Source organism: Drosophila montana, unplaced genomic scaffold (genome assembly GCF_035044405.1).
Source record: "Drosophila montana isolate Dmon_TW-CO22-7 unplaced genomic scaffold, ASM3504440v1 contig_972_1, whole genome shotgun sequence".
In the NCBI taxonomy this organism is placed as follows: Eukaryota; Metazoa; Arthropoda; class Insecta; order Diptera; family Drosophilidae; genus Drosophila; species Drosophila montana.
This window is the reverse complement of record NW_026999256.1, coordinates 913-13,506: the sequence shown is the minus strand read 5'-3', so window position 1 is coordinate 13,506 and position 12,594 is coordinate 913. Positions and strand designations below refer to the sequence as shown.

At 35.2% G+C, this 12,594-nt stretch overlaps 1 protein-coding gene across 2 annotated transcripts in view; it reads left to right on the top strand.

Moving 5' to 3' along the window:
* LOC135440399 (leucine-rich repeat flightless-interacting protein 2) overlaps positions 1–12,257 on the top strand; it is a 57,745-nt gene extending 45,488 nt beyond the window's left edge. Inside the window, exon 7 of one of the 2 annotated variants that reach the window (XM_064699523.1) lies at positions 12,028–12,257. In XM_064699523.1, coding sequence (XP_064555593.1) covers positions 12,028–12,033 — 6 coding nt within the window. In that variant the 3' untranslated portion in view covers positions 12,034–12,257. Of the gene's footprint in view, positions 1–4,539; positions 4,582–12,027 lie in introns of those variants that run through there. The other variant, XM_064699522.1, reaches the window with a different exon arrangement.
* Positions 12,258–12,594: the final 337 nt, after the last annotated feature.

Sequence of the window (12,594 nt, the reverse complement as noted above, 5' to 3'; positions counted from 1 at the left end):
CTGAATTAAAAGCACTGACAGACCCCCAATCCACAGCCGCGGAACGTCCGTCTAAAGAAAAACACTCTGTCACCCGCCACTCATTTAATTGCCAACTTGTCCTCAAGACTAATAAATTCTCAAATCCCAAACAAACACAATTTAAATATTCAAATTAAGCTATCATTAACCAAAACTCACGCTGATAAAAGTTGCTAAGCAAGAGTAACAGAAGATTAGCTGTAAATAAATGAATTTTAACACAAAAAAAAAAAAAAATAAAAAAGGAGATACCCGAGCTGAAGATGAAGTGCCCCGACGACTGCGCGGGACCTTTACATAGCGCCACCTGCCTGGATACGTGTCAACTGACACCCAAGCCTGTGCAAGGACCAGCACCGCTCGCCGCTTCAAGGGAGTCATAAATATAATTTAATTAATTCCAATGCCTAAGATAGAAAATAACAAAATCAAAAATAATTGTTTATCAATTAAAACTTACTTAAGAAACAACAAATGTTGAATTTAAAGAAAAAAGTATACATATAAATAGCAAGGAAAGACAAAAAAAACGAGTCTTACACAAGAAAACCATCAAATTTATAATTATGTAATAAAAACTCAAAAAAAAATAAAATGAAAAACACAACTTGTCTTGTAAAATTAAACGAACAATAGGACTCTATTAGGTATAGTTATAAAAATCTGAAATTTATCACATATATCAAAATAATAATAACAAAAATTATTGCGATCAATCCTAACTATCCGATTGAATAAAAAGAAAACAACAAGTTAAAAAGTAAAAAAAATGGGTGGAAAAGAATCCAAGGCAGATGATAATACTGCCAATGCACCCCGTACTGTTAATTATACTAATTGTAATAGCTTCAGTAGATATTCTTCTGAAAACATTACATGAGTAGGGCTAACGACCTAGACAAGGTCTAAGTAGAATCCCTAGATAACAATGTTGCAAGACCATCGATGTTTTCGATTGTTTTTAAGCAAAACATAGATACTATTGATGTTTTCAAAAAAAAAAAAAAAATTATTATAATTAGAAAACATTAGTTATATTAACATAAAACAAAATTATATATAAATATAATAACAAAATTATATATAAAAAAAATAACTTTCCGATACATTTCACGTGAGATCATACCACTATTAATATTCGTTCGAGTTCTTACTTAAATATAATAACATGTCCACTATTGCCGGCTTCAGCAAACACCTACAGTCACAGACAAAAGTATTGGCAATTGTGGTGTTGTCAACTAAAAATTCGAAATTTAAGAATAACTTATTTATGTAGGCCCTCGCTATTTATCTGAGAAAAAAACAAACCATGACAATTTTGGGTTGAAAACTTGTAGCTTGCATTAACAATTACTAAACTATATTACCATCCAATATACAAGTGGATTTCGGTCTTCCGGCTCGTTGGGTTTCTCGAAATATTGTCTCAAAATAATAATGGCATTCAACCGTGTTGGTTGCAATTTCTGAGTTATTTTACTTTCCAAGAAAGTAAAATCCTTTTTCGGGTTTGTTCTCCTGCAGAGGGGTTGCTGGTGGTGTTGGTGGAGTTCTTGTTCTTGTTTCGTAATGGGAAAATCTTTCTGGTATTCGCCTTTTGATTAACTCAAATGCGCAAAGTGCTGCCTTTGATTTTATTTGCGATTGCAATATGTTAATATTTTGATATAGCTCGCATATGACTAGAATTATTACCAAAATTGTCGGTATTTTGTTCGCCGATACTTTTTGATACACAGTTGCCTCAAAAAATGGATCGAGATCTTCTATTAATTCTTTTAGGATACCAATTTCATTGGCGTTAAAGGGACTTGGAGCCTTTGGACAACTTAAAAGAGTTGACGATATTTCTTCATTTAAGAGGAATAATCTTTGTATCATAAAATACGCGCTGTTCCAGCGAGTTGGAACCTCTTGAATCAAACCATATGGCTGCTCCACCGCTTGTGCCTTTTTTAACCTTTCATAAGCTATTGTGCTACTTTAAAAAAAAGAAATTACTCTATTGCAATTTGTAAGCAATGGCAGTATGCTGGCCGCTTTTAACATTTCTTAACTTAATAAATTAATTGTGTTCGCTACGCAAGGCAAATTTATTGTCTTCGGGTGTTCGAAAGCCTTCTTCATTGTTATGTCGTTTTCTGTTACGATAGTTACCACTTTATCGAAGACTGCCCATTCATTAAAAACAGATGTTAAAGACTCCGCTATATTATCTGACGTGTGATTTGTTGGATTTAAGAGTTGCTTCGTTGACAATGCTGCCGATTTTAAGCTGTAGTGATGGCGACACTTTCAATTTTATTCAAAGCCATTTTTATTTTCGATTTTACAATGGCATATTCATTTAGAAGTACCACGTTTCGCAAATGAGTTTTGCTTGGCAACTTATACCGGGGGTCTAATTTTTGAATCAATTCCTTAAAGCCCTGGTCATTCACTATACTAAACGGCTGCACGTCTAACGCTAATTTCTTTGCCGATGTATTTTAATAATAAACATCCTTAGAAAAAAAATTTTCTAAGCTATTTGGCTTCGCAACCTTTTCTGCATATTCGGGTTGAACACGTTTCAAATGGTCCATTAGATTTTTTGTGTTTCCTGAAGTTTTATAAAGCTTACCGCACTGACTACATGTAGCTGCCTGGTTGTCTTTTGAAAATATTGCCAAGTGCAATTTAAAACTTATAGCCTCTGTCCACTGAACACATTTCTTGAAAATGTCAAATTTTTTCAAAATGTGTAAAATGCGGCCTGTACGCTTTTTCATAAGAAAACACATTTCACACATTTTTCAAAAATGTCACATTTTTTAATATTGTGTAAATTCGCCCCGAACAGTTCGTGTTTTTGCGATGATCTATCGAGTTTTCTATCGATGTTGTGAAAAATGTGAACATAAACCAACTGATATTGCAACGAAGGCAAGCGGTAACTTTAAATAATAATTTTAAATTTTAGTAATCCCACAGTTTTTAACATTTAAAGTTGGCCAAATCACGCAAAGAGTCAATTAAACGGAGCCCCTACTTCGGGGCCGTATTATTTGACTTATTTGCCTGGAAGGAAATCTGTGCGGCGCTTATGTAAATTAATGCACCTCGATCAGCTATTTTATAAATAAGTGGTACTTTTGCCACTCAATTCTTACCGAAAACCGGTGAAACACCAATATGTGAAACTTGAAAATGTGACATTTCAAAGCCCAGTGGAGGAAGACTATTGTGTAAAATGCGGCCTGTACGTTTTTCCATAAGAAAACACACAAAAATGTGACATTTTTGAAAAATGTATAAATGATTTATCGAGTTTTCTCTCGATGTTGTGAAAAATGTGAATGTTTTCATTACCAAAAACAGCTGATATTGCAACGAAGGCCAGCGGTAACTCTAAATTATAATTTTAAATTTTAATAATCCCACAGTTTTTAACATTTAAAGTTGGCCAAGTCCCGCAAAGAGTCTATTAAATGGAGCCCCTACTTCGGTTCCGTATTATTTGACTTTTGAAAGGAAAACTTTGCGGCGCATAGCTGTTTATTTAAAGAAGCGGTACTTTTCCTACTCACATGTTACCGACAACCGATGGAACACCAATATGTGAAATTCGAAAATGTGACATTTCTTAAGCATAGTGGACAAAGGCTATTACTTGTTGCTTTCTCTTGCTCAAAAAGAGTTAGTGCTGGGAAAACATCGATGGTTCTCAAAACACCAAGAACATCGATATAATCGATAGTCCCATAGTCTACTGCATAGGTCAAATTTCGAAAAATCATACAAGTGCCTTAATAAAAGCGCACCAGCTTATTACCTACGAGCCACTCTGTAAATATTATATTCTAAACCCTTCTAATGTCGAAAGACAAAATCAATTATTAGCCAAATTAATTACAAATTTTCCCCATCAATTTTCTAAACTATTAAATTAACTATGTACGGAATTTAGGGTCATTTTCGGAATGGAATAATAAAAAAATTCAACAATAACTCTTATAAACAAAAGTTGAGATTTATAGACGACAGGCCTGTATGTTTATTTATTTATGGTGGACAAAAACGAGTGTCTTCTTAATTATTCAATACATCAAATTATAAAAATTAAATGCTAAAAGCCTAATGAGAATACACAATTTTCTAATAGCATCACCGACCGATGTATGTGTTTTATTTGCCCGTCCGGCCAGCAATTCCCCTTTTTCACAGCTAATTTTTTCAGTGAGCTTTTATTAGAGCCTACAGCTAAGAAGAACAAAAATTCAAAATAATTCTAATTAACCATATTACTTAAGAAAATACAATAAATAGGAAAAAAAAAAAGAAAGAAAAGAAAAAAATTAAAGAAAATAAAGAGAATGTGGTGGGAAATCACCGACCGGGTGCCTGTCCGGCAAGCTATGCCTCTACTCATAGCTGAGAATGGTCAGTGAGTTCCCGTATCTTGAAAGCAACAATTTATTAGAAATAAAGAAAGTTCGATGGAGAAAACGTGATACAAACTATTGTAATTTTCAGATAGTATATGAAATGAACTGTGGATAGAGTAAACTGTTGTGCACGTAGGTAAGAATAAGGGCCGATAATTCCTGGTAGGTCTAGACTGAACAGAGAACTGGAGACGGCCTAAAAGAAAAGATGAATCTATGTCGCCAACAATCAACTTATGTAGGAATACAACACCGAGGATTGTCCTACAGTTGGTTAACGACGGAAGATCAAGAAGAAGAAGCTTGCTGGAGTAGGATGGCAACCTAGAATTGGGGTCCCAATTTAAACCTCGTAAAGCAAAAAGCAGAAATTGCTTCTGAACAGATTCAATACGATCCTGGCTATTGTTATACTGCGGAGACCAGATGCAAGAGCAGTATTCAAGGATAGGGCGGACAGGCGAGATGTGTATGAGTTTGGTTATGAAACGATCGTTAAGCTTCTTAGACCAACGTTTAATGAATCAAAGTGCACCTTTGGCCTCATTAATGATGCTATCTATATAAAGATTAAAGCAGAGTTTAGAATCAAAAATACTAACTGATAGTATACGTTGCAATGGAGTATTGTTGATTCTATAACTGACGAGATAAGGTGTAGTACGATTGAAGGTCATAAATTGATTGGCGGAACACCAAAGTTGCATAACGTTCAAATCATCTTGTAGACGAGAATGATGTAGGGGATTAGTGTATGAAAGAATAAGTTTCATAACCGAGGAGAGATCATTTATAAAAAGAGTAAAGAGTAAAGGGCCAAGATGACTACCTTGAGGAACACCGGAAGGAACGTGAATCTGTTTTGAGGTAGTCAGCCTCAGCATTACTCTTTGAGTCCTACCTTTTTAATCAGAACAAATCTAAAGCAAAAAAAACGGAGGGAAACCTACACGGTGAAGTTTAAAGAGTAATAGATCAAGTTCATCCATGTTGAATAGGGGAGACAGCTGATGTGCAGAAATGCTGCAAATTCGAAATAATAATTTTTTTTAAATAATATAGGGATAGCGGACAGTTTTGCAAAGCCCCTTCTGTTTTGTATATCAGACTTTCCACCTTTCTTGTGGGGAGGAAAGATATAAGATTCTTTCCAAAGAGATGGAAAGACAGAAGATTCAAGGTATAGATTAAAAAGCTTTAGCAATGGACGAAGAAGGGAAGAACTACACTCCTTGAGTGGACAACTAGGAATATTGTCAGGCCTAGGAGAGTAAGAAGATTTTAAAAAATGTATAGCAAAAAGGAGAGAGGATTGGTAAGTTGATTAGGAAAAATTAGGAAAGATGTTAGAATCAGAGTCATTGTTAGCTTTATCCATCCCGAGAGAAAAAGAAAATGGCAAACTTAAAGATTTACGCTTCAAGTTTACAAAAAGAAAAAGGATTGCAATTGAACATTGCAGCCTCTAAAATAGGATGTCATACATCCTCAGGAAGATATAAAGGAGTGGACCTAGACACATTAGTAATAAGGTAGTCGTTAACAAATACAAGATCAAGTGTTCTATTCAAATGATTAGAAATTGAATTGATTTGAAACAACGAAAGCTCTAGCATGCGAAACTATAAAGACATGCTGTGCTGAGGGTACTAGATAATTTTCGGCAGTGAATAATAACCAAGAGATGTTCGGCAAATTAAAATCACCCAACACCATAAATATATCATTATCACGCACGTGTGAAGAAACTTCTTAATATGTTTCATATAAACTTGAATATCAGAAGAAGGAGGAACATAGGAACATGTGATATATATATCACGCGATGAAAAAGTCACCTTAACTGAGACAATCGCATCGTCAGTAGGCGTACTAAAACAGAAAAGTTCTGATTGGAGAGTGGCAATTAATACCCCACCACCTCGAGTCGGCCGAACAATTCTATGCACAAAGAAATTGCTCGAAAAAACTTTAAAATCAGATATGGTTGAATTTAAACATGTTTCTGAAAACGCGATTATATCCGAATTGAAGGAAGTGTTAGCAAAAACAAGATTTTAAGCTTATAAATGAGACCTCTGACATTCTGATAATGAATAGAAACTGGGTCGGAAGACGAAGTTCGTTTTTTGCGGTAGTAACGGCACCTTGTATTGAAGGGAGCGGAAGGGGGACAGACTCGTTTCGCTTCTTATACCCTGAACCCATTAAAAATGGGTAAAAGGGGTATAATGTATTTGTGCAAATGTGTGTAACAGGCAGAAGGAAGCATCTCCGACCCCATAAAGTAAAATAGAGCAACTTTGGTAAATAATAAGAGCTAGAGTCACTAAACTTGACATGTAGCTTCTAGAATAGTATATATATATCAAGTATCTTTCATTTTTAGCTATCACTTCCCCGCTATCACATCATAGCTATAAATCAAGTAAATAAACCAATTTATGGTGCCCGCAATATAAGACACAATTTAAATGCAATTGTCAATTTGAGAATACACGAATATTTCATAGTACAATAAGACCTACTGCTGAAAATTTCATCAAGATTGCTTAAGAAACACAAAAGAAAATGTGTTTTTGGCTGCCCATGTGTTGCGGCAGCTAGCGCAAATTCCAAGAATTTCTGCATACATGTACACACACACATTCATTCGCGTCTGCTTTGAATTCTATCAACAGCATTTTAATTCCGATTGTATTGTTTTCTGTGCTGCTAATTTTTATTCGTTTTTTCTCATTAACTCTCAATAATTGGTGTGGCTGTTGTGTAGAGGCGTCGGCAAGTAGTGCGGTCTGTTGCGAGTTCGAACCCCACCGAGGAAACCATTTTTTATCTTTTTTTTGCTGGTGTAGCTGTTGAGTAGCGCTAGCTACTGTTGGTGTTGGAATAAGATTGTTCAGGAGATCCCCTAGTCGGGAGCTCCGGACTAGAACCTCTCACTTGTTTTGCTTAAACTTGTGAACAATCATGTGAGGAGGCCAAAATTTGGGATCGCAAATAATTGGTAACGAATAATGTGAAACATTCATTTTAATGCTGCGATTTCACGAGGAGTGGAGGTATTAAATTTGGTTATTGATATGGTGGAAGAAGATTTGCTAGCAATACCAATGACTCACAAGTAGTGTCAGACGAAAGTCGGGACACAAAAACTTGCCTACGAAGGGCTACAACAGTCAAAATAGGAGCTGATGGGGCTCAAGATAAAACAGGAGTTGGTGAGGCACCGTGATTGCTTTTAACAATCTAGGCTAGATTGCGCGCTATACTACCTTTGCGGCCAGAAACTGACGGTGCTGAAGCAGTTTCAGTGACTAGGGCAGGATCAACTATAGGGTCTACTGGAACAACTCCAGGGGATACCACAGGAGGAATATTTGAACAATCGCTTGGAGCAGTCGATATTGACAACATTGGGGAATTGATTTCTCACAGAATTATACATTCTGGACAAATAAATGTTCTTGTCGACGCATACTGGGCACGACCAACACACGCCGCTGTAGCCCTTCTTGGAAATGGCAGTGATCTTGTCGCAATGACGCACAGTGAGACCTGCACATTTAGATGCAAGATATTAACAAATTGTGCAAGGTTTCTTACAGCACATAAGTTGCGAGAGCTTATCGAAAAACGGTGAATATAAATAGAGCAAGCAAGCGCTCAAAAAATATTCGTACAGAAACAAATTATTGTTTGAAGAAAAAGGCAACAGCAAAAATTTTTCAAATCGCGATGCACCAGTAGAAATATGCACCAGCGAACACACGCACAATCAAGTCTATGCTCAGGGGAGCGCCAAAACAAAAGAATCAAAACAGACACTAACAACAACAAGGAACTGACGCCGCGTTCAATAAAATGAAATAATTCATAGACTTACGCTGCACAACAGATAGCACTTTGCACTAGAAATTAAAGCTTTTTAAATAAATAAATGCAAAATGTAGAAACAGAAGCCGAATGGAAGCGCAAAAATATATAAAAATCTTGGAGCACAAGTAAAACACTTCAATCACTCTCAACTGAGAACTATCTCATTATAGAATTGCACAAACCCATAAAGAACAAAATTAAGTCTTATGTAGACAACTTAATACTCGAACAAATTTTAGAACCGTCTGTATCAGAATACAACAGCCCACTTTTACTGATACCTAAAAAACCTTTACCAGGTTCCACTGACAAAAGATGACGACTAGTAGTAGGTTATCGTCAGATTAATAAAAATTAAGCTACTTCCAGAGAAATGCTCATTTTTCATGAACGAAGTAACTTTTCTAGGTTACAAGTGTACTGACATAGGTAACTAACCAGGTGACAAAAAAATCGATGTAATTGAGAAATACCCAGTCCCAACGGACGCTAGCGCTAGAAGTTTGGTTGCATTTCGCAATTATTGCAGAAGTTTTATCAAAAATTATGCAAAAAGACTGTAAAATTCGAATGGACAGCTGAGTCAGCTTCTCAATAGCTAAAAGGAGAATTAATTTAGACATCATTGCTACAATACCCTGAATTTAGAGAAAAAGAAGAAAAAGAATTTTAGAGCAAAGAATTTTGCATTAAAACCGATGCAAGTAAGCAAGCGTGCGAAGTAGCATACGCCTCAAGAGCCTTAGCAAAAGGCGAGACCGCAAAATCAACAACGGAACAAAAGTTAGCAACTATCCACAGGGCAATAAAACATTTTCGTCCATACGTATATTGCAAACATTTCATAGTAAAAACGGATCACAGACCATTAACTTACCTCTTCCTAACAGTAAACCCAAGTTCAAGACTAACACGAATAAGGTTAGTAGAAGAATATTAATTTTCAGTATAATATCTTAAGGGTAAATTGAACTATATTGCAGATGTGTTATCAAGAATAAGCATCAAAGTATTAAATGAAATGAAATATCAAGTATTCAAAATCACTACAAGACAGCAAAGCAGACAAAATAAATTCTGGGCAGGAGATAATAATGAAAATAAACAAGAAAATTTACCAAGGCAAAATCTTGAAAATGCTTCTATGCCCAACGTATATCAAGTCATTAAGAATGACGATGTGCGAAAAGTAGTGACCTTGCGATTAATACCTATCAATTGTTTACTAAAACATGGTAAAAAAGTTATAGGAAGAATTGAGATTAGCAATCTATATACTAATAGAATTCTCGACCTAGGTCAATTCTTCCAAAGGCTTGAAACAGAAGCCGGTATAAATAAGATAAGCCAACTCAAAGTGGCACCGAGCGAAAAGATCTTTGAAAACACTTAAATAGATACTTTAAAAAATATGGGCAATATGTATTTAAAGAACTTAAAAGTAGCGCTAATCAAGCCGGTGACCCAAATAAATACAGATAAAGAAAAATAAGCAATATTGTCTACATTCCATGATGAACCCATGCAAGGAGGTCATACAGGCATTTCAAAAGCATTATCAAAAATTAAGACATTACTATTGGACAAATATGACACGTCATATTACAGAGTACGTACGTAAATGTCAGAAATGTCAAAAAGCTAAAATTACCAAGCACACTAAGACCCCTTTAACCATTACAGAAACACCAATAAGTGTTTTCGACAAAGTACTACTCGACACCATTGGTCTACTAAGTCAAAAAATTGTAACAAATATGCAGTCACGATTATTTTTGATTTATCAAAATATCTTGTTGCCATACCTATAGCGAATAAAAGTGGAACAAGCGTAGCGAATGCTATGTTCAAATCCTTTATTCTAAAGTACGGTACAATGAAGACGTGCATTACGGACATGGGTACTGAATACAAGAATTCCATAATTAACGACTTTTGTAAATATCTACAAATATACAACATTACGTCTACAGCAAAACAATGAGAATATTGTGATAGGAATGTGTCTGATTTTAAAATTAAATTAGGAGACCACCAAGTATTACTAAGAAATGAAACAGGTCATAAGCTAGAAGGAAGGACCCTTTAAAATTATAATAATTGAACCCAATGTTTATAATACCATAATAGATTATAAAAATAAAAAACCAAAAAGTACATAAGGATTGATTCAAATTGTTTTACACTTAACATTTAATGTAAATTTCTCTAGAGAAGGATCTGATCAACCATTATCAAAAAAAAGATATTAAAAAAAAACTCGTAATTTCCAAAAAAAAAAATAAAAAAAAACAATAACAAGAATTTTAAAACTTTACGCAACAAAACTAAACAAAAAATTATTTTTTTTTTAAATTAATTTTTTAATTTTTTTAAACATTGATATAATTCATATAATTACGTTATTTCTTTTAAAAGGGGAGGTGTAGTTTATTCATAAACATGCGTATTGTAACACTTTGTTACAAGTTTAAATATTGCAATTGACAACAATGAATATAAACAAACAAAACAAAACATAAGCGCAAGTCAGTAAGTAGCTCGATCAAATGTAATATGATCAGCTACTTGTCGGCCACCGTCTTATGCCGTCTTACGGCATGGCTGACCATGGCTCCCACGGGCACTTGCTAACTACTATAGCGCTCTCACTGCACGACACTTTTTGAATGGAGATGCAGCGCGCTTTGCTTGAGCGTGAGATTATCACCAACAACATCTCCAACTTAGATCATTACGACCAGATTACGGCTGTCAAACAATAATTTTGGCCTAGTTGGTCTGCCGAGTACGTGAACGAGCTTACAGCTAGCACAAAGTGGACTTCGGCGCTCCCAAATGTCACTTTTGGCTCTATGGTTCTCATACACGAGGACAACACTCCGCCTTTGCATTTGAAATTAGGGCGTATTGAGTTGGTTGTGAGTGGCAAGCATGACCGTGTTCATGTCGCACACATTCGCAAAGCCCCCGGTCTCATTTGGCGGCCAGTGCTCAAGCTGGCTGTTTTACCCGTGTCTTGAAAGATAGTTCTTTCATGGCGGTCGGGATGTTTGGTCATATACCTCATTTGTATACCATTTAGGGTATTAAAGTATGCTTACATTCCATCAGATGTTCAAGATAACCGCGTTACAAGAACTACAGTAACACACAGTCGTTGATGTTCGGAGCCCTCTTTTGTTTTATAGATATATGCTTATCGATTATGTGAATCGGTTTTTAATGTTGTCTAATTTTCGTTTGCTGCAAAAGATACGTTTTGATCATTGATGCCAATTACTTAACTCAAAAATAGGGCAGATTGAAAATGAAATATACGATTGAAAGCAGGAGAATACTTATATTTTTAATACTGTTTTTACCAAAGTAAATAGGCTGAATATGGCCGCCTTCGACTACGTCAACACAACAAATTTAGCAGTAAGTCATGGATCACGGCTCATCTACGTTATGGTTGAATACAATTTAAGCAGAGGTAATATGGACAAATCTACCAAAACGAAAGCCAGTGTTTGAATATTTACCTTTGTGCAGTGTATGCCTGCTAGCATTATGACCAACATTAACCTTGAGGAAGCTAGCTTAAAATGTAGCTTTCAATAAAATATGTCAGTGCAATTATACAACTAAATAAAATGAATAAGATGAGAAATTTTCAGTTTTCTTTGATATTTTTTTTTTATTCATTTTTAAGTTTTAGGTTTAGTTGATCTGTCCTTTTTTTGTGAGAGGTATTTGGCAACACGGAGCAGCACTCCAGTCAGGATGAGCGAATGAAGTAGTTAGTAATATAAGGGACCTATTTGTTATTAGAAATATATTCATAGAAATTAGAATTAATAAACAAAAACATAAATAATGTTCACACTATTCGATAGATTTAAGCGATCTACATATTTAAAAATAAATCAAATTGTTACCAGATATTTATTATTGTATATTGTGTTGATATTTTGTACCTTTAACATCATTTTATCGGTTTTCGTTTGAACACTGCCACATACGACCAAGGCAACACAGCCAAGCAGTAGCTGCTATCATGTTATGACATTTTAAGTGGCGGTTTGAATGAGTTATGGTTGGATACAATTTTAGTTGGTGAAATCGATGTCGTATTAAGACATAAAGCAAAGATAGATTTCTGGATCTGCTTAACACTTTTCCGGTTAAGTCAGTCTGAACAAATAAGAAAGCTGTAGTTGAGAGTGCCCGACTAGGCACCCTAAACCTTCTACCAATAGTAAAAGTAGCTTGCGCTACG